We start from the raw sequence: 22,774 nt of genomic DNA, 5'->3' as shown, positions 1-22,774 counted from the left end.
GATGAGGGTTCCCTTTCCTCCATATCTTCTCCAACACTTGTAGTTCTCTATTTTTTAAAAAAAGAGCTGCCAGTATAAAATGTGTAAGATGATGTCTCATTGTAGTTTTGATTTGCATTTCCCTAATAGCTAGCGATGCTGAGCATTGTTTTCATGTGATTTTTTGCCATTTGTATTTCTTCTTTGGAAAAGTATAGGTCTGTGGTTAAAACTACAATGGTGGGAATGTTCTTTTAGCAACTATGGCAGAGGAGGATTAGTGGTGCAGGGCATTGGGAGTGAGGGGATATGCAGGATAGGGTGCACCTGGAGCATGCTTCTGTTGAATAGGAAAGTGTTCATATTGTAATAGTGTATTATCTTAGTGGGTGGAGACCCACACAGTAAACAAGAAAATACTAAACTCCCATCCTGGGGAGTTCAGCTGTGTTCCCAGTTAGAGGGACAAGAATCCCTCAAAAAGATTAGGCAGTGCCTAATAGAAGAAAGTAGACTAATATGGCAAGCCCTCAATATTATTGTATGTAACTATAAACCTAATTCTTCAAAAATTGAAACCTAGTGGTTACCATAGGTTCTGAGGGGTGGGGAGAGAAGAATAGAATAGATGGAACACAGAGCATTTTTTAGGGCATTGGAATTATTCTGCATGACCTTGCAGTGACAGATACAGGCCATTTAAAATTTTGTCAAAACCTCTGAAAGTGCAAGGTGCAAAATGTAAACCGTAATGCAAACCATTGACCATGGTTAGTAACAATGCTTCAATATTTGTACATCAATTGTAACAAGTGTACCATACACATTTAAAATATTGTTAATAGGGAAGACGGAGAGAGGGGGAAAGGGTTGTGTATATGGGAATCTCCCATATTTTCTGTAACCTTCTGTAACCTAAAGTTTCTTTGAAGATAAAGCAAAAAAAAAAAAAGAAGACACTGGGAGAACATATGGAATAAACTGTCACGGTACATAAAAGATAAAAGATCTTATAGTGATGAAAGGTGATGAAAAATTTTTTTGATTTTTATTTTCTATTTTTGTATTTTATTTGTTGTTTATTAATATTATCATTTTATTATTATTTGGTTTTCTTTGGCTTTGTGTTCAGGAGGTTTTAGATTGCAGAAGAGTTACAACTGTGGCAGGGGCGGATCACTGATGCAGGGTGTCAATGAAGGGGGGATATATGTGGAGGGGTATACCTGGGACATTCTTCTATGGCATATGGATATGTTCAGGGGGTCATCGGGCATTTTCTTGGTGGGTGGAGACTCACATAGTAACCCAAAGAATATTAAATTCCCATCCTGGCAAGTCCAGCTACATTCTCTAATAGAGTGGCAAAAATCCCCTGAGTACATGGGCAATGCCTAGTGAAGGAGGACAGACCATTACATCAGGCCCTTGATATTGATGGTTGTACTTATGAATCTTTTTCTTGTGAAATTGAATCTTAGTTTAGTATTATCTATTGCTCAAATGTGACCTCTTTCAAAGCCAAATGGAGCATATATACATGTACTATCTTCCCCCTGGCATGGGACATGACTCCTGGGGATGAGATTCCCTGGCACCAAGAGATTATTACCAAGTGCCAACTAGTAATACATTTGGGAAAAGATCTTGACTGAAAGGTGGAAATATTAAAAATAAATGAGTTTTTATGGCTACAAGATTTCAAAGTGGCTAGAGGGGTTACTCCAGAGGTTATACTTATGCATGTCTCGGCAGGATCTCATTGACTGCTACAGTAAACAGTGGCTCAAACAGTGGGGTTCCTGAGGACTCTGGAGACATCTAGACACTATAGGCAGCACAGACAATCTCAGGCATTCAGCACCTGTCAGTGGGCCTTACTTTGGAATATATGCACCCCAATGTAACAGAGTTAGGGTCATTTATAATTTCCCTACACATGACTCTTCTGTCCCTTTTATTTGAAACTATAATTAGCCCTATGCTTTTTAAATATATGTCCCAGAGACTTAAAAATCTTCTGTCTGTTCATATGCCAGTTGAGCCCTGAATCTCAGCAGAGTTGCAACACCTACTCTCTTGTTTATTGGACTTGCCTAGGACAACTAACAAAAGGATGATGATAGACAGTACCCATCCCAAAAAACAGAGTGTCTACAACTGCAAGCAAGACAGTTCATCCATTTGCCCCATGGAATCTAGGCCCCCTGTCAGTCATTAACAGAGTGGTCATCAACACCCCAAAATCCTCAAGATTGAGGAATGAACAAATATAAGGGGGAATGCAACTATGGACTAAAGTAGACTTATTATTATTCTATCAATGGAAGAACTTGTATCATTGATATAAAGGCAGTGACCACCAGAGGTTCTGAGGGGAGGGAAAGGAAAGAATAGGTGTAACGTGGGGCATTTGTGGTACATTGGAATTGTCTTGCATGGCACTGCAATGGTGAATTCAGGCCATTATACCTTTTGTCCAAACCTATGAATTTGTGCAGTACAAAGTATAAACCATGATGTAAATTATAGACCATGCCTAGGAGCAATGCTTCAATATGTGTTCATCAATTGCAGCAAATATACCACACCAATGAAAGATGTTGTTAATGGGGGAAAGTTGGGCGGGGAGTAGGGTATATGAGAATCTCCTCTATTTTTGCTGTAACATTTGTGTATTCTAAAGCTTCTTTAAAAATAAAACAAATTTAAAGAAGAGTTAATCGTGGCTTTCTGCCTTGTTGTTGGACTCAGGATGGACTTTGCCTCACAAAATCAGCTATGATGCTCTCAAGTATTTGTTGAAGTTCATTAAGAACCTTGCCCACATGAAGGGCTGTTGTCAGTAGCTCCCCTGCCCCTCCCCACATTGCAGAGGGGTCTCCATCATAAATCCAGAAAGGTCAGGTCCTGCTTGCTGCTGCCTTGTTATTTATGATTTCTTCCCCCAATACCTCTGTTATTGCTACTAACATCTGTGAGTAGCAGTGGAGATGAGTCAAGTAACCTTCTAACTTAGGATGAATCAGATGCACACTTTATTGGTATGTTGTACTGTGGCTGACAGCAGTGGCAGCGTCGCAGAGTAGTACCTGGGGCTTCCTGGGCTCTGGCTCCCAATTCCCAACTTTGGGATTTTTCACGCACTGTGGTGGTTTGAAGATGTATGTGCCACAGGAAAATATGTTCTGAAATGCAATCTATTCCTGTGAGTGTGAAGCATTTGTACGTAGGCCCTTTTGATGAGGTCACTTAATTAAGTAGTTGTGGGTCACCTCAATCAGGATGGGTCCCAATCCTGTCACTGGAGTCCTTTATAAATGGAGTGAAATTGAGACAGATAGAGAGAAAGCCATTGGAAACAAGAGGGTGGACATGGACAGAACAGAAGACAAGGGATAGACTGCAAGACACCACGATGTGCCATGTGACAGAGGAGTCAAGCATCACTGGTAGACAACCCCAGAAAATCACACTCTTCAGGGAGAAAGCATTGCCTTGTCGATGCCTTAATTTGGACTTTCTATTAGCCTCAAAAGCGTATGCTTATAAATTCCTAAGGTTTAAACTGATCTATTTGGTGGCATTTGCTTGGACAGCCCAGAAAACTAAAGCACCTGCTGAAGGTGGCCTGATAGATGAGTTCTGCTACCCCAATACCATGAAGACAGGGCCAGATGGGAGACCTGTGTGGACACCAGATGTGTATTAAAAGATTCAGCCTCCATTTTCTCCCTTCCTATGTCTTATCTGAGGAAGAAGATGGAAAGCTTTGGGACTAAGACTGCAGGCATTGGAACTTTGAGAAAAGGAACATGTCAGGATTTAGCATTTCTGGGCCATAGACACATTCTTAGGAAGTGCGTGAACACAGAACAAACTCATAAGGGCTCTGCATCCCCCACAGTGTTGTTAAAGCATCCTTCTTTTATCCTCCTTTCATTTCTAAAATGTCATGCAATGTATACATCCAAGTCACCATCCCTGGGCTCTCAGCTGCTATGCTAGCTCCCAGCCCCACTCTCCTGCCTGCTCTGCTGATCAGAGCCCTAGCATCTGAGGCCTCTAGCCTCACCAAGGTGCAGCCTCCTTCCTCTGCCTCCATGTGGTCTTGGGACTGGAAAGTGCCAACATACTTCCAGGCATGTTTCAGATAGGGACCTGCTTAGCACTTCCACAGCAGGGTGATGTGGGCCTGGAAGCCAGCTATGTCACTTACAGTATCACAATACTTTCTCTTCCTCTCCTCAACAGTGACTAAAGCTAGGACCAGGAGACAAGCAGCCTTATGTCAGGATAAGGTCACTGAGTTAGAAACAAGAGGCTCTGATTAGAGTCCTTTCTCCTCAAAAATCTGTGAAACCTCAGTTTTCCCATCTGTAAATGAGAGGCTTGAATAAATAAGTGATCTCAAAATTTTAGGCATTCATTTTTGGTTATTGACATATTATTCTGTAGTCTGTGTTAGTATTTTCTAAATATTGGTATTTAAATTGACAGAGTTTTCCAGTTTAAACTGATTTTAACCTTGTCATAAATGAAAATGTCAATGAAATCATGGATTTCATGTTATAGTTAATTCTTTCTACTGTTAGGAAAATAATACTTAATAAAATAAATAATAGAATACAAAATTTCAAAACCTTTCCCAGCCATTGGCATGCCATATGCCAGCAATCCCAAGATGGGATATGTGCCCTCTGCCTTGTAGGCTGCCCCCTGCTCTTGCATTCCACAAATAGGAAAGCAAAGGCTATGTGGGACACCAGCAATCCTTGGTTGATGCCCATCTGAGAGTAATCTCTAAAGAAGCTTCTTCCATTCTCCTCAGCAGCTCTGCTCTTCATCTTCCATTTCTGGCCATGAGGTAATGGTTTGTGGAGAACATGGGAGGCTTGTGGCCTGTGTGTAGGGTTATGTGGAAGGTAGTTATGGCCTGAGAGCAGCTATTGCTTCCCACTGTTAACCTCTGGCTGGTCCTTTGGAAGGAGTTGGGTGGCTGGGAAGCCCTCAGGTGGCCCTGTGGAGCCTCTCTGCAGGTATCCTGGATTCACTAGAATGCTGGCTCATGGCCCTTTGCTCTCAGTGAGCTCTGCAGTGTACATGGATTGTCTCTAGATGTGGTCCTGGCCTTTGCTGGCAGGAAAAGCTCCAGGAGCCTCCTGGGCTTGGCTTGTGTGAGGAGCAGGCCATAGGAAGGGCCCGGAGCCCCCAGCTTTTGGGGTTTGGTGAGAGAAACCCCCCTGGTAGCACTCTGCAATTACATCTGGAGAACTGTGTGCAATGCTCTTCTTAGCACATCTAAGGAGAGGATATTTACCCTCCTGGTAGGCACAACCAAGCCTTTCTTTCTTGTGGAAGTGATTGCTTTCAGTTGCCCTGTGTGCTCACTTCTCAGGACAGCAGCTGTATCTTAGTGGGGAAAAGAAATTCTTCTTTAGGAAATTTTCTGATAGGCTGAGGACTCTGCCTTGTGCAACAATAGCGCTTTGACCTACAGGGCACCTCCCGGGCTACCCTTCCCTGTGGATAACCCTGGTTCTCAGGATAGCCTCTGAGCAGGGCCACAAACCAGTCAATCCCATATTTCCATCAGGAAAGTGAGTGCCCATCCGAGGCACTGGAGATTCAGCATTTCTTCCTCTTTCCTGCTTCCCTCCTCTATATCTCCGGCCCCTCCAGCTGCTGCCCTTTGTGAGTCCTTTGCCTCTTTGATCCAGCTCAGTTCTGATGTTCATTTTCACCTGATTTCATCTAATGAAAAACGTTACAATGGGAAGTGGGCCATGTAACTATTCCTGTGTGACACCGTAAGCGTGCTCAAAGGGCTGTTTTTTTGCCTTCGGAAATTTTCACCAGTATCTGTGTTAAATATTGCTTTACCCAGTTAATAACATTCCAGGTCACTAGGACTGCAGAGAAGGAATAGTAGAAAAGAGCAAGACAAATATTTCACTTGAAAATCATCTACACAAATCGTGCCTTTTCAATTTTTTGGAGGCAGAAGGACCTCAAGCTTCCTATCCATTCTTATTACCTAAGACCCCCTATTGCTGCACCTTCCCACTCGCTGTCCCTGTGCAGCCATGCCCTTGGGAATGTCCTTGTGCCTTCCCCTCTGCTCCATGTGCACGTGTCCAAATCCTACCTATCCTTCAGGTCCTGGCTCAGATGTCCCCAGCTGACTGCCTCCCACAACCCTTCAACTAGAGGCCAAGTGCCCCTCCTTGGTTTCTTATGGTTAAGTCATCAGAGAAGATTTCTCGGAGCCTCTCTCCAGGCTGATATCCATTTCCATTGGTTGTGATAGTATTTTGACAAGTCTTTCCTTCCCTACTAGATCCAAGCTCTTAAATGGCAGGATCTGGACTGAGTCCGATTCATCTTTATGCTTCCTACAGCTACTAGCACAATGCTTCACCTAAAAAATATCCCCCGTTGTTATTTGAAGAATGAATGTAATATGTTTTTGTCATTTAGTTCTTACAATTGTCTCTATCACCAACCTTGGCATCTCTCCTGCAGGATTCTGACTTAGAGATCTACCCCTCTGGATGTCCTGTGTACACTTAGAACAGCACACATCCAAGTAGAAGTCACCATCTGTCTGCCCAACCATGTCCCCACCTCTCGTGCTTTCTTCTCAGTTGGTGCCTGGGTCACCAACTTGGTCACCAGGCCCAATCCCCTTCCCTCCCTCTCCCTCCTTATCCATCACCAAGTCCTGCTCGTTTTATTTTCTACATGTCTCTAGATTCATCCCTTCTTTCCCTGTCCACTCCATGCAGCCCCATTCCCCTCTCACCAGACTACCTCCAGCGCTTTCCCCATGCAGGCTCTTTCAACCTGTCCCCCTCAAAACCTCCTTCTCATAGCCACCAGAGTGTTTCTAGTAAAATGCAGCTCTGATTACATCACCTCCCTGCTGAAAAGCTTTGAGTAGTTCCCTCCTTTCTGAAGGATAAATTCTACCATCTTAAACCTTTCAGCACCTGGCTTGCCTCCTACTCTCTCTTCTGTCCACACAGAACAGCTCAGTCATATTTCCTGGATCCCCCTTTCTGTTTAATACTTCTCTGTTTTCACTGCTACTGCTCTTGTGGCCTAGAATATCTTTCCTCCCTGCTCACCCTCCTCCTCCTCTTTTTAAAGCCCAGCTTGTCCTTTGACTTCCTCTAGGCAAACCTCCCTGTGCCTCAGCTGGGTCAAGTAGTGCTGTGTGATTCCTGAGGCACAGTCCTGTCTTCGCCCTCGTCTGAGCGTGAGGCAGTCTCCTCTCACTGTGAATTCTTGCTGGCAGGGGTTACGCATCTCAGTATCCTAGTGGAGGGCCGGCTTTTGCTAGAAGGTCAAAAGGGACTTAGGTAATGAATGAGCAGCCCCGTCAGGAAGGCTGAGCAAGTCTGACAAAATAGAAAGCTGAAGCTCAAAAAGGTTGAATGGCCAAATAACTGGCCAGAAGCTCTGTGGGGCCTGGTAGTATGTGATCAGTCAAAGTACTTTCCTTTTTACTGGAACGTTCTGTTTAGGACCCCTCTAGATACCATGGCTCTCTTCCCTCACTACACCTCAGCTCTCTTCCTCCCTTCACATATTCATGGAACAGGCACCTTAGGGGAAGATTGTCGTGTACATCAGAAGTGGCTAAGTCACCAGGCCATCTCTCTCTTCTTTGTCATTGACACAGAAAAATTACTGTGGAAGATTTGTAGAGTGCAAACTTCCTTTTTGAGAGTTATGGGGCATGGCATAAGGGTCAGCGTGGTACCACCTGGTGGTTATACAACTAAGAGTGCCCCTCCCAGCGCCTGTACATGTGGACAGTCCTCAACCCACTTTCCTGGGCAGGGTAGGCAGCACCTGTTTCTTCTCTGATGGCTACATTCATACCTCTGCTGTTCACAGCCCCACTCTCATGACACCTGGTACAGGTCCATCAATTGTAAGGTAGGGAAAGTGCATTTGACATCAATAATAGTTAAAACTCTGAATTTTGTGACCAGTTTCCTTTATTAGAGTGGATTCAAGGTTATCAGCATAATAAGGCCAAGCTCAGTCACTTGCATCCTGGTATGCTTTGTTGAGAAAGAACAGGATCAGGATGGAGCTGGTGAGCTGAGAGTGCATTTAACCTTCAGTGTGCCTGTGGGGTCCACCTAGGCTGTACCCCTCATCTGTCATGGTGTGGTGGCAGAAAATACTGTTGGTCCTTAAAATGTTTGATCCACCTGCTAAGAAGAACTTAGTTTTTCCAGTTACAGGATGGAATGTACAGGGCTTCTCCATCTTACTTTGACAGGGAGGTCGCTCTGAAGAAGCAGAAATGTAAATATACATGTACACATGTGTGCGTGTAAGTTCATGTATATATATACATACTTAAATACATATATTAAAAGCAAAGTTTCAAGCTTTAGCTGCTAAGAGAAAGGACTTTTTTAATACCACTCACTTTGTAGAGCATGTAGTATAGCCCTTCCTATAATTAGGTGCTAACTAGATGTTTTAAAATGTGATGATGAATTTCTTTGACCTCACTGGTGATGAGACTATTCATACAAAAAGGTCTGTTGAGCAGAGCAGTTAGATCCAAGTAAAGGTCCGTTAATTTTACTAGGGAAAAAACCTCTTTGTCAACTTAAGTGAACCCTCAGCCATCTCACAACTGCTTGCTAATGGTACCAAAAGGTGCAAGCTAGAGTGAAGTTGGATATGTGTATAAGCCCAACACACTTTTAAAAAATACAGCGAATATCCTCTGGATGATGGCTCTGTAGCATGAGCCTCCCAATAAGGAAAATAGCAGCCAGCTGTGGTTACTGTCTTCTAGAGAGGGCTCTCTGCCAAGGGAGCATCTTCAGAACTGGCCGAGGGGCCAGTGAGAAAAACAGGCTTCCAGATGGAGGCTCTAAGTCTGAACGGACAAACGGTGTAAAAGTAATGCTGTCTGTTTTACCAGCTTCATCAAGCCAGCTGAAAGTGCCTCCCTGTAGGAGTCAAGCAGCACAGGGTTTACTGCCCGTCTGTTGGGGGCTGAACGCTGTGCTGGGCTGGGGCTGGAGGAGTTTAAAACATGGTCGCTGCCTGGAAGCCTAGTTTGAAGTATGATATGGGAAACAACAGGATTAGGGATTAAGGGTTAATTAAAACATTCGTGTATGCTTGAGAATTTGGGGAGGAGGAGGTGTCTGAGGACTGGAGCAATCAAAGTAGGTTCCAGGAAGGAGGGGAGCTTATGCTGGGCCCCGGAGGGCTGAGAAAGGCCTCAGTAGAAGTGGGGAAAAGGAGGACTTGGCAGGGAAGGGAGAGAGCAAAGCTCAGAGGTCGGCATATGCGGCAGCCCAGACCCTGTGACTGTTTTTGCTGTCCATTCTCTCTCCTTCCTTTCCTCCCTCCCTCTTTTCCTCACAGTAGAACTGAATGTTAAAAAAAGAAAAAAAAATTAAGATAAAATAAAATCACCACCATTAGAAAGTAGAAAAATGCAACCCCTTAAACTCAATGACCTGAATTAATTTGCAAAGATGTTACAGGTTAGCTCAGAACGGCCTTCATCAGGTCAGGAAACATGCCCCTACCCCATGTCCAGAATCATGGAATTGGTCAGGCAGATGATGTTTGACTTGTCATTTGCCTTGGAAGCAAGAGCCCCTGACTGTCTTTGCATGATGTGAGTGTCTCTGGCTGGATCAGGCTGACCTATGAATTTAATGGGCATGATTGAGCTACTGATCATTAAATCAAAATCTGACAAACAACAGCAGAGTTGGGCTTTTGCCATTTTCCATGGGGGTGTGGGCAGGCCAGGGCTGGGGCTCAGCTTCCAGCTTTCCTTTTCTCTGGCCTGGCTTTGGCTGGTGGGCACTGGGCTGCTGCCCAAGGCCCTGGTGCCTGTAACTGGCATCTGACCAAGAACAAAGTAGTCCATGGTCAGCTGGTGAAGAAATCATAAGCTCACAGGTGACAGGTTCTCTACTCTACCTCATCACCTCCCTCTCAAAAGCCAAATGTAAAAGAGAAATCCCTAAAAACCCAAAGAACAAAGCTGACAGGACGTGAGGAGGGTGGGTGGGATGTGAGGGAGAGAAGAGGCAGGGCAGTTTTCCGTTTATTGTTTTGTGGGTTTTTTTTTTTGTAATTAATGAGGGGAAGGATTTGAAGACTTGTACAGTGGCTTTGCCAGTGAAATGTAATTAGCTGAAAACAATATGCTGCTGATGTTGGAACTGGTGGTTTTACGAAGGCTGCCCTAATGAGAACGTCAGTGTCTCGTTCAGAGATTGCCTTCACAAAACTGTCCTCTTCTCCAGATTTTGTGCTTGATTAGTTCCAGGGAAAACTGAATTATAATAATTTTTAAGAGGGAGAAATAAGTGCATGGTCCAAGAGAAGGTCCTTTTGAATGTCTTTCTTCCCTTCCCCTCAGCCTTCTTCGATGCCAGACAGAGCTTGCTGGCAAGGAGTGAGGGGTTTGGCATACTAGGCTCCAATTGTGTCTGTACATCAACATATCTTCTGGTCCTTTATTCCCTCTCCTGTTCCCTTTGTTACAATTCTAATGTGCATCTTACCTGAATGCCAAGATCAGGTCACAGCTGGACTCTTACAAAGGACGTGATCATGGTTGCCCATTGTTCTCCTTAGAGCTTTGATTGACATTTGGGGGCTTGTGATTTGAATTTTGAGTATCGTGGGTCACATCAGATACCAGGTAGAGGAGCTGTAAGAGCTGAAAGCAATGCATATGAGTTTTGCTGAGCTCTGTGTTTGAACAGCAGTGAAGGACTTGCATTGGGAGTGACCACTGTCATCCTTTGGATCCTCCTGGTGAAAAATGTGACCTACAGGATTCCTTCTACCTTATCCAAGGCTATTGGCCAGCAGTCCTGTGGGCAACCTCACTGTAATGCAATTCTTAGCTTCCCTGAAAATGTTCAAGTCCAACACTTTCCCTCCAATCTGTCCTCTATGTGTATTCTTATATTTGACTCATGCTCCTCTTAAATCTCAATCCCAGACCAAGGGCTTGTAGACAGCAAAGCCAAGACACCCAAGTCTGTGTGTTTGTGTGTCATACTGTTCTCAGGGAAATGGTTGAGCATCTTTATTCTTGACTTTGAAGACAGTTGGTGCCACTTTAGACAACATCTACCCAAGGACAGATAACTTCATAGAGTTTTCTCTTCCTATGTCAAAATGATAGCCTGAAAGTTAGGGCCAGCCTTGGCACAGTTAAATTAAGCATTTGACCAACCCAGGTATCAAGCTTAACTGAAAAAGATAGGGAATATCTGGGGCAGGCAGTGTAGACAGTATTGCATATAGACATTTGGAGAGTCTTGCTTATATAACTACAAGGTTTAAGTACAGAGGCAAGGCAATTCAGAACATACATTAGAGAAAATGGGGAAATTGGGGATTTGGGACCCAGGCTACTCCCCTTCCTATTTGACTAGGTTTTATAAAAATATCATTAAGATCAGTGGTTGGTCTTGGTTTGGCTCCTACTCACTGCATAAACTTGGGCAAGTTATTTAACCCTTCTAATCTTCTGTTTCTTCATCTAAAACAGAAATAGCCATTTCTATTCTTTATTGGTAGAGTTAAAATGAAATAATGCATGCAATTCACTAGGCACATTGTAAGCCTTTAACAAATGGCATTTATTATCATTATTCCTTCTCCATTGCACTGATACTATAGAAATAAAGCAGTGTGTGCTTAGGATAACATAATAAGGCAAGGATGCGGGAAAAGAAGCACATGTAGTGGGGTTGCTTTAGGAATTTGAGAGATGCTTGATCCTTTCACAGTGTTTTGTGTCCTTTAAGGTTCTTCACTGAACTAACCACTGGCTGTATAGTGTCTTCACTTCTCCCAGCACAGGGAGTGCCAGTGGAGAGTCTACCATGAAGGAGAACAGGGGCAGTGTCCCTGAATACTGCTTAGCCCCTCCCGCACCATTGCAATCATGATGATCGAATTGGACCTCCATGGCATGGGACAAGAATATGATCACGGCCTGTGCCCATATGAAGGGCCTACCACCCACACCATGACTAATAGCCATCTCAGAATTGTGCAGCCTTTATAGATCCAGCTCAGTTTTTTTTTAGCTGGGAGGAAAAAGAGCTTTTGATTCTTCACTGTTTCAGATAGAGGTACTGATGAATATGTACCAAATTCAGAGAAATCTTGACATCCTGACTGTCTCCTCACTGCTCTCCCTAACTGACTATCATCACCTGTTTTCATCTGAAGTCACTGGAATCCCCTCATGTGCCTTGCATAAGGTCTGCCCTTGTTGACTAGTTTCTAATGTTTTTTATTTGTTCAGCTATGCACAGAGCTGTCAATTCTGTGATCCTTCTCCTCCTTTCCAGCAGGACTGCCTGCCTGACTTTTGAAGAGTTGGGAGGGAGAGGGGTTTAACAACTCTTTAAGTTCAGAGAGAAAGAGGGTTAAAGTCTAATGGTCTAGTATATACTGTGCCAGCTGCCTTTTTCTGTTACTTGTTCAATAATCCCCTTAATGTTTTATCCTAATGGAGCAGATTATTGTTATTATTTTATTTCATCAAGATCACCTACTGCATAAAAACAAAGAGTAAAGGAGGAAAAAGGGAGCGTGGCCAAGACTGGGCATTGAGCGTTATCCAGCTGGAGATATGTACGTATAGCTTCATGATTGGCTTGTGACGTTTTGAAGGGCTGGCCCACAGAGGGAGCCTGCCTCATGCCCATGGCTGTCCTGGAGCACTTTTATTTCCAACTGGGCCCTTTATCTCCTAGCCTGTCTAATACACACACTTGTGCACGTGCACACCCACACACATATTCACAGAGACACATGGGCTCTAAGGGGACCCAGCCTCTTAACTTATGATGCTGATTGGGGTCCCCTCCAAAATGTCTGACCAGGCAGCATCATCTCTCAGAAAATGGCTAAGGCTACATCTGGAGCTTGGGGCGACCTCCACTCTGCCCTGGTGGCCTTCACAGAGCTCTAACCCAGTCTTTGGAATTAGAGAATCCAGTGAGATAGCCTTGGACCTGGAAAATTCAGTCCATGGTGAGCTGCTTCTCCGTCACCCTGCTTCCCTTAGCATCTCATTAAAGCAAAGGACAGGTAACGGAAGCTACTAATGATCAGAGAACTTTGAGCTCAGGAATGTTCCTTATGAGCAAAAACTCGCCCTTGCTTTTGCTTTGGGCCAGCAAAGTCAACGGTCTGTGGCAAGAAAAACCTGGAGAACCAAAAAAGCAGCTCTATAAAAAGAATCTGAAGGCGACAACTTGAAATAGCCCAGGCTGACTCCAGCATGCTAGCCTCCAGCCACTTTCCCTGCTGGGCTTCAGACTCTCATTAGATGAAACTCCTGGAGTCCTTCTCATAAAGAAATTGGAGATGAACTTCCCTGATTAAAGAAGAAAGGCAGTGATCAAACCTAACAGCATTAAAACATTAGACCTGGGAAAAAGCAAAAAAAAGGAAAAAAGCTATACATTTAGTTTCCACCTTAGAAGGACTTCATGCTCAAATCCTCTTTAAGCTGAAAGGGTCTTCAACTATCACCCTGGAAAGCCCTTAGTCTTAGAGTTTCTCTCTGCCTTATGGAAGGAGCCTGGTTCTTACCTTTACTCAACAATGGCATTTTAATGAGAGAGGATCTTGGGGGACATCTTATTTCTTTCCTAAATTTTGGATTCTTGGACTTGTAATGGTGGGGAAGGAATACTGGAGTGTCTCAAGGCAGCAGGCAGCAGCAGTAGCATGCCCCAGTGAGAGGCTAACCAGACAGGGCAGATCTGTCCCCTGCCAGTGGGATGTGCAATTCACGTCAGAAGCCCCAGAGGACATAGTGAAGTCTCTTAATTAACGTGGTGGCCCGTGGCAACTGGAAAGCATTTCCACATGATTAAAGACTTCAGAAAAACCCCAAGGGGAGGTAATGTTCCTAATAATTTATAAATTGAACTTGCTACTTAATATGCTTAAAGTGTTTCACTTCATCTTCCATTTGGGAAGGAGATGGGCAGGGGATAATGGATTTCTATTCACCAGCCACCACAGAAAAGGGAATCTGCCAGAGGAACCAACCAAGTGGCCTTTCCCTTCTAGTTTGGGTGATTTCATCTGGCAATAAAGGGATTCCCAAGGCCAAGACTATATTACTACAATTTGGATGACACTATCTGATTTCAAGAGGCCTGATAGTGCCATTAGAGAAGAGGGTCGCCTGCTTATCAGGGGCTGTGTTGACTAAATGGAGGGTTGAAGGCCTGCCTCGGAAGGATTGCTGCCTTCATTTCCTTGGTCTGAGGTTTCTGGATTTACTGGGCAAGAAGAACTCACATTTCACTCTAATTAATTCACTGTTTTAGAGCCATTTCCAGTTTGACAAGGATCAGTGTCACAATCATGAAAATTCTAAGCTGGAAGAGATTGGTTCATTCAAAGAGGTTATACAACTTGCACCAAGTCACATCTGTTATTTTATTGACAACCTCCATGTAATTAGAAACTTAGGTATAACTATATAGTTATCTCACAGAATCACAGGATTGGAAATTTGCTGATCTACCTCATCCATTACCCTACCCCAGGCTGCAATATTTTGGTTCTAAATTAGAATATGACCAAAGTTGCCATATAGGCTTCCAACACAGGTGTTCTGCTCCTGGCTTATCTTTTCTGAAAGACAGAGGCAGATGTGAGTGACTGTTTTAATATATGAGAAAGGGTCTTTATCCCTGACCTGTAGACATTGTTATTGAGGAAAAACAGGGGACATGGACCACCCAGATTCCCTGTTTGATTCTTACTTTTTAGCCACCATTTAATTCCTTTTGGAATATAATTTGAATGCAGTATTCCAGTTGCCTTGAGGGATAATTAATTATATCTCAGATTCACTCTTCTGGTTACTCCTCGGGTGAAACTAAGCTTTGAAATGTGAGCTGATTGATTGGCTACAGTATCTTGACAGATGGTAGCTGGAAACATGATCTCAGCTTTTCTATTTTTCTGCCAATGGTTCACAAATCCCAGGTGACTCTCTAAACTTTAGTGGCATTTAATAGATCCAGATTCTTTATTCTGAGATTTCCTGAGCACATGACACTGATTTGAGATTAAAGAAGAAATCCGCTGTCCTATGAGATATTATCAAGAGCATCACCTTTAGTCTAAGATAGCTTCATCTGTCATCACTTTCTTTTGTTATAAGAAGAGGAATAATGACTGGCATTTCCAGCACCTATAATCTATATTTGTCTTCCTTTTGGCCATTCACTTACCTTTTAAAATCAATTATGTCAATTTTCTCCTCTAACTAGAATGTAAACTCCATGAGATCAGGAACCTTCTCTGTATCATTCACTGCAGTATCCCTGTAGCAGAGACCACCAGAAAAATTCCTTGCTAAAGTATGTGTCAATAAATACTGTTGAATGAGTGAATAATGAAATGAATGAATGAGTCACACAAGCAACTTCCTTGTATAAGCTTTGCTTGCAAACATGTAGAAGATGTTCATGTAGAAATGTATTCAAAGTTGATGAATGATTTTCTCCTCCTGCCTTCTCTTCATCCCTCCCTCCCTATCTCCCTCCTTCCTTCTTTACATAAACACCTATTTTCTGCTAGGCACTATCCTCAACCCTGAAGCTATAAGAAATACTTCAGATATTGCCCTTGTCCTCCTACAGTCTATAGTCCGGTACATGAGATGGGTAAGTAAATCGAAGTCATAAGTACTTGTGGAGAGAGTTATATGGAGGGTGCTGTGGAAGCCATGTGTATGTCCAGGGCAATATGATTAGGGAAGAGCTGTCCAAAGATGTATCACTGAACTGACATTGAAGGATGAGTAGGAGTTAGCTAAGGGAGGCAGGCGTGGCTCGGGACCCAGGATGAATACACAGGTCAGATAATGAGACAGTTTTGTGGATAGGCCTGGAGTACTAGGATGAGCATAAAAGGGAGATCTGCCTAGCATTTTCTATCCCTGGGCAATCACTGTCAATGTTATATAAAACACTGGTACATAAAAGTTCCCAAAATCTGCAAATTATCTGACAAACCTAATACTGCTCTCTCAGGTAAGTGCCAAAAATGTCAGTTTCATAATAAAGTAAAAGTTGATTTCATTGTTTGATCTCTATTAAAGCCAGTACAAATGATTTATTGATTTTTTTAAAAGGGGAGAATACTTTTAAATGCCACTTTTTTTTTTTTTGGAAGCAACTTAACAGATGTGGAGTTCTCATATCCCCCAAACATGCTTCTAGTTACAAAATGTTAACAGTTTTGAGGAAAATCAATAGAATAATCAGAAAACTTGTGAAAAGATGAATAAAAAGCAAAACAATTTCATATCTTATGGTCAATGTTTTGTTTTGTTTTGTTTTAATGTTCAAGCTTTATAACTTGTAACTTGTCACCTGGGTTGAATCTACTTTAATGTTTTTCTTTTTTTAATGCCATAAAGATGGAAGCTAACATAGATAAATGACGAATATACTCTGAACACAGCTAGGGAAATATAGGAACTCAAAAACAAGGCCTCTGCATATAAGAACTCCTGCATGCTATCTGTAAAGCCTTTTGTGATGATATTGCCCATTATGTTTAGCGTTGCACTCCAGTTTATTCTCCCAATAAACTTTCTTTGTCAGAAAAGAGGAGGTGTGCAATTTGTCTTTTTGAGTTGGTTACCAGGAATCTCTCAGCTATAGCCCTTGGCCTAGGCTTTTTTTAATTCCATTCCTTCTGCTGCCTCATTGTTTCATTAGATTATGTGAAAGAAATACCCTAGAGCTTAAAATTCTCTGTGCAAGTAAAGGGTTAAAAATAATGAAAAATGTCAAAGAACAAGAGTTTGTCACAAGCGTGCAAAATTAATTGAAGGTGAGCACTGGATTTCCAAATCTTCAAGGTAGAAGGAAAGTTATCAAGGAGACTAGATCCCGGCCTTTTCTTAGTATAGAGGATGGATGACCTGTTTAATTCTAATACCTGCTCACTGGATTAGGCAAAGAAACAGTTTGGAAGAATGTGTGTGTAGTGATTTTACAAATTACTATTGTTGCATAATATTATTATTAAATCATATTACATATTAATATTAATATTATGTATATTATTATTTACATAATAATCCACAATTAGATAAGTCAAGGCAGAGTGTTGTGACACCTGCCACAAATTTGGGATATAGAGGCAGAGAAACCATATCACAACTTGAGTACCCAAGCATCCTTTTACATATGCCTGTGCTGTGTTTCGCCTAATGTCTTGACTTCCTTACTGGTAACTGATGATTGGAAAATCAAAGCCTTTGGAGTCATGGATGCTAAGCTGAAAAAAGATTATGGTAGAGCAAGATTTGAGACTCAATAAACTGGCATACGGTAAGGAGAGCTGCCCAGTACGAAAGAAATTCCATTCTGCCCAGGAGTGGTGCCGCACACACGGAGAGCTGACACAGCACAATGACGCGGCAAAGGAAGAGACAGATTCGCAGGCCGCTAAGGATAGAAGCAGACACAGAAGAACACACAGTGAATGGACACAGAGAACAGACAATTGGGGGTGGGGGGAAGGGGAGAGATATGAAAAAAAATAAAAATAAACTTTCATAGCTGAATGAAAATTTGTGTTCTAGCCCACTGTAGGTTGTCATCTTTAAAAAATAAATACATATAAAATATTCCTGAGTTTCTAGGCCACCCACACAGCTACAGTCAAGGAAATTTTAGATGCACCTAACAAAATGATGCCACCAAAAGAGCAGTGACCAGGACCTGGATCTAGCATCGACCTGCACTGTCGAGCTTGGCGGTTTCACTGGGCCTTGGTTTCTTCGTCAGAAAAGAGGGGCTGAGCCTAGAGGTTTTTTACAGGTCTCTAATTTGAAAGAGAACTATATGATGCCACTTTTCTTTGTTGAAATGCAACTAAGTTCAGGGCCTATTGGTGTCTTCCAGCTAAGTAGTGATGTATGATGTGAAGGTCTTATTTTAACAGGGAGAACATAAAACACGAATGCTGTCTTTCCACTACCAAGTAACCCTGGATTTGGTTATTTACTGAGTAAAAGGCCTTTAGGTAGTGATGGTGTCTCTTTTGACCCACTGTCAGTGTGAGATGCCCTGTGAATTTTCTCTTCTTCCTTGGAGAAATGAGGATGCACCTGGCAGAGTCAGCCACTCTCCTACTCAGTCTTCTTTGAATTTATGAGATAGATGCTGGGGCAGGTAGTTTCTAGTTAGCAAAGCTCACTCAGAGTAGCTGTAGTCTTGTGACTAGGAATAGAGACCCTGAATGACAGTGATAGTGTCCCCATCCCAGTTCTACTACTCATCTGCTGGGTGACCTTGGGCAAGTTATTTAAAACCTCTGTGCCTTGGGTTTTTCAAATATAAAATGGGAAAATAATTGCACCAACCTCTTCAAGTTCAAAAGTGTAGGGGCTTTAGAACAAATGCCCACTATAGAGGAAAAGTACAGTAAACAAGAGCGGCTAGTGCTTTATTACTGCCTAATATGGGAAGAACCTATGGCCTGGACTTTATCATAACCATGTTGTGGCCATCTGAAGGGAGAACTAGTAAGTAGGCATGAAAGGGGCTCCTAAAAGCCTTCTGTGAGCTGGAAAGATGGTGTTTAAACCATTTCCTCGGATTGATGTTTATGCTACTCTTATAGCTCTTTAGGGAATGAAATTACCTCTCGCTTTCCCTAACCTAATACAGTGTCTGACACCTTCTCTCACCTGGGAAGTTATTCCTTCTGTGTGGCTTAATTACCTGTTGTTACAGTTTCAATTTGGAGTGAAGGAAAGGATAGTGGGTCTGACTCTGGGATGAAGGCCCAGCTGCAAAACTGTTAGGTTGTATGCAAGGAGGAGCTTTCAGAGAATTGGTCCACGTTGTGGTTACGATGCTGTCGAGGGGCTGTGTCTTGAACACCAGGCTCTGTGGCATGTGTGAGGGGCTGCCACAGTGGAAGACAGTGGAGATGGGCAGGCAGTGAGAGCCTGTAAGACTTGGCTTGTTTCATCTGCCCCCACAGTAACCTGAGCAGCTTCATGTTTATGCTTTTCTGTACTTGCATGAAAAACTTTACCAGGAAAAAGAGTTCCACAAACAAAAGAAAACTTTGAAAACCAGGAGGCTGGTACACATTCCTGACAAACCACCTGACATGACATGTCTCTGAGCAGCTGACACGGTTGCTTGGTGTCTCTACTCCTGCCCATTTGAAAGAGGAACGTCTCATGTGTGTGTGTGTGTGCATGTGCGTGTGTGTGCTGCTTTGCTCCTGGTAATGGTGGAAAGGGGAGAATAAATGGGGAGATTTACTGGAAAAGGAACTTTATAAATCCAAGACATAATGATTATGGACCTGGGAAAAAGTCCCCTTTAATGGGTTTGAGGGAATAATCTGGACCCAGCCTTGTATGGGTGGGCCCTTTGGGAATTAATAGGGGGCTTTCATCTCTAGCCCATATGAGAGGGTGGCAGTGATTGACACTCAAGGTTGAAAGCAGAACCATTTGGCACACCCCAGCCTAATGAAAACGGTTTGGAGGGATATTGACCAAAATAAAGGGAGTGAATACAGATTGTGCGCAGGAAGATTTATGCCCACTGAAATCTGTGCAGCAACGGGCCTGTGAGGCCTACCCTCCAAACTCTGCCCTGGATGGATGTCAAGACGTGGTGTTCAATCTCGCTGAGGCACTGCATCCCAGCCTCTGACAGATAGTAGCTTTTTAAGTAATGGTCTGAGAGGAGATGGCCTTTGAGGACCAGGAGGTTTAGAAGGAAACTTCGGCCAATCTGCCTCCAAGACATGGGTCTCAATCCCTTCCCTCGAGCTTTAGCAAGGATGGGGAACATCAGCCAGGCCTGTGGTGGGGAGAAAGCTGTCTCTGAAAAGCAGTGGTGACCCAGAAAGTCACTTTCAAATGGGGGGATTCCTTCCCGCACATTCCTAAGGGATGTGAATTTCCTGTTCAGATTTTTCAGTGGTTTTCTCCCGGGGGGACAGTCACACTGATAGAGACATTTAAAGTTGGACTGAAGACAGCCTCTCTAACATGTGATGCATTGTACCAGGCACTGCACATAGTTACCTAGCTGAATCCTTACAACCACCCTGGGAGGCCCAGTATTTTCTCCATTTTCCACATGAAAAACTGCTGGCCTAGAATTTACAGAACTCACTGGAAATTGGTGGAGACTGAGTTAGAATTCACATATGATTGATTTTTACGGTGTGAGGCAGGAAGAAAGCAGGTGCCATAACACAGCTAAAACGACAACCCGAAACCAGCTTTGCATCGTAGCAGATCTTCCATAACAAACTAAACCCTCTCCTCTATTTCTGCTTCTGGTATCACACATGCACACACATACACACATACACTCTTACAATTTCAATGACTTCTTCCTTCTTCAAATTGTTTAGAAGCAACCTTGGATCACTTGAAATGATGCACTGGTATCCCAGTTCCATTTTTCTTGAACTTTAAATACCAATCGCTGTAGACTGCCCCTTGCTGCTGAATGATGGTTGCTCTAAGTGCTTAATACTTCCTGAATGAATGTATTAATGAATGAGTGATGAATGGTGGGCACTGACCGCCTATGGCTCTTTGGGAAGAGTGCACCCATCTTCCAGCATTCACCTCTTGTCTTCTCTTCCCAGGGTGGCATGATTGCACTGTTGCTGTCCATCCTGTGTCTAGTGATGATCCTGTACACTCGCCGGCGCTGGTGCAAGCGCCGCCGGGTCCCCCAACCACAGAAGAGTGCCAGTGCCGAGGCAGCTAACGAGATTCACTACATTCCCTCCGTGCTGATTGGTGGTCATGGGCGGGAAAGTCTGCGCAACGCCCGTGTGCAGGGCCACAACTCCAGTGGCACACTGAGCATCCGGGAAACGCCCATCCTGGATGGCTACGAGTATGACATCACCGACTTGCGGCACCACCTGCAGAGGGAGTGCATGAACGGAGGGGAGGACTTCGCCAGCCAGGTCACCCGCACCCTTGACTCCTTGCAGGGCTGCAATGAGAAGGCGGGGATGGACCTCACACCAGGTGGGGATGGGACCAGGGCCTGGACTTGTTAGGTCCTTTGCCTAAGGGCACCTGGGAGTGGGTAGGGAATTGCTGCTGTTTTCTTATTTAGTGGATGGTTGTCATATATAGTGGGTTGTGCCAGTCCCCAGGTGGGCAAGAAGAATAATCTGTTTCCTGAGACAATGGGAACCGTTCTCATCTAGAAAATCCAAAGAACAAGTGTAAATTGGAAACTTGCTCCACTTGCACCCTGCACTGGAAGCAGAGATACTTTTACATCCAACAGAGGAGTCATTTAGAGACCTTTAGTGTGTAATGAGCAACCCTCTGGAAAATAAGGAGATAGCAAGAAAGCTCAACATGTGTGTATGACATTTTTGGGTGTGATCTATTGGCTCAGGCACTTTAATCCTGCACTGAAGTGTGCATGTGGAGGGGTGGTATCTCTTCTTTCCCATGACATGTGAGACTTTAACCTGGGACAGTTTAGTTGTGTTGTCTTGCCTATGCCTCTGTGGCTTCACAAGGGATGCAATTCTCCAAAGAAAATGAAGGAATAGAATCTAGGTTTAACCACAGATGTTTTGTTTATTGATGAAGGCAATGGTTGGAAGAGACTTGGACCTAATCCAACTTGACAAGATCAAAATCAACAAAAGACAGAGAGGAAAAAACTATACTTTTCTTCTTCCCACCTATCTCTCTGTCAGACTTCTATGAATAAGCAACTCCCTGCAGTTAAAACCCCAAGGTGTGATCCTTCAAGGAACTGTCCGATTATCTCTGAGTATGACATTTTTGATGCTGAATGTCACTTAAGATAAATGGATTTTTAGAGGCGCTTAGAAAGAGTGGGGTTGCATAAGGTTTCCATTCTGCTTATCTAGAAGAGATACTATATGAATAGTCCATTTCCTAATAAGATTTAAAGTCTAAGAACTCCTGAGAATAGAGGATATATATTCAATTACTTTCATATTCCCCACAGCGCCTCTGGCATAGCTAAGCCTACCAAGTAGACATTTGATGTTCAGAAGTTACAAACTCCAATGTCTTCAAGAACCAGGCAGATCACATAAATATGTGAAATAGCTGGATGCGGGCAATAGAGAATGGTGCAGACTGTGGTGAACTGAGGGTGCATACACTGCCTGAATGCACTCAACATTAAACTCTTTTTTTTTTTTAATTATTATTTTTTTTTAATTACATTATGAAAAATATGAGGTCCCATTCAACCCCACCGCCCCCGCCCCCCACTCCCCCCACAGCAACACTCTCTCCCATCATCATGACACATCCATTGCACCTGGTAAGTTCATCTCTGAGCATCACTGCACCCCATAGTCAATGGTCCACATCATAGCCCAGACTCTCTCACGTTCCATCCAGTGGGCCCTGGGGGGATCTATAATGTCCCGTAATTGTCCGTGAAGCACTATCCAGGACAACTCCACGTCCCGAAAACGCCTCCACATCTCATCTCTTCCTCCCGTTCCCCACACCCAGCAGCCACCATGGCTACCGTTCCCACACCCATTCCACATTTTCTCTGTGGACATTGGATTGGTTGTGTCCATTGCACATCTATGTCAAGTGAGGGCTTAGATTCCATATGGGTACTGGATGCACTCCTCCCGCTTCCAGTTGTAGACACTCTAGGCTCCATGTTGTGGTGGTTGACCTTCTTCAACTCCATGT

General features: G+C 43.5%; 1 protein-coding gene across 3 annotated transcripts in view; it reads left to right on the top strand.

The window, feature by feature from the left end:
• The window catches only part of ASTN1 (astrotactin 1), a 330,952-nt gene that overhangs the window by 125,896 nt on the left and 182,282 nt on the right, over positions 1-22,774 (top strand). For all 3 annotated transcript variants that reach the window (XR_011645503.1, XM_058310162.1, XM_058310163.2), the window contains one exon: positions 20,698-21,091. Coding sequence is in view for 2 of the 3 variants with exons in the window: in XM_058310162.1 (XP_058166145.1) it covers positions 20,698-21,091 (394 nt within the window). In the remaining variant the exon portion in view is untranslated. The remainder of the gene's footprint in view (positions 1-20,697; positions 21,092-22,774) is intronic.

The sequence above is a fragment of the Dasypus novemcinctus genome, chromosome 13, assembly GCF_030445035.2.
Source record: "Dasypus novemcinctus isolate mDasNov1 chromosome 13, mDasNov1.1.hap2, whole genome shotgun sequence".
NCBI classification, from domain to species: Eukaryota; Metazoa; Chordata; class Mammalia; order Cingulata; family Dasypodidae; genus Dasypus; species Dasypus novemcinctus.
Note: the sequence above shows the minus strand (reverse complement) of the source record. Positions and strands in the feature narration are given on the sequence as shown.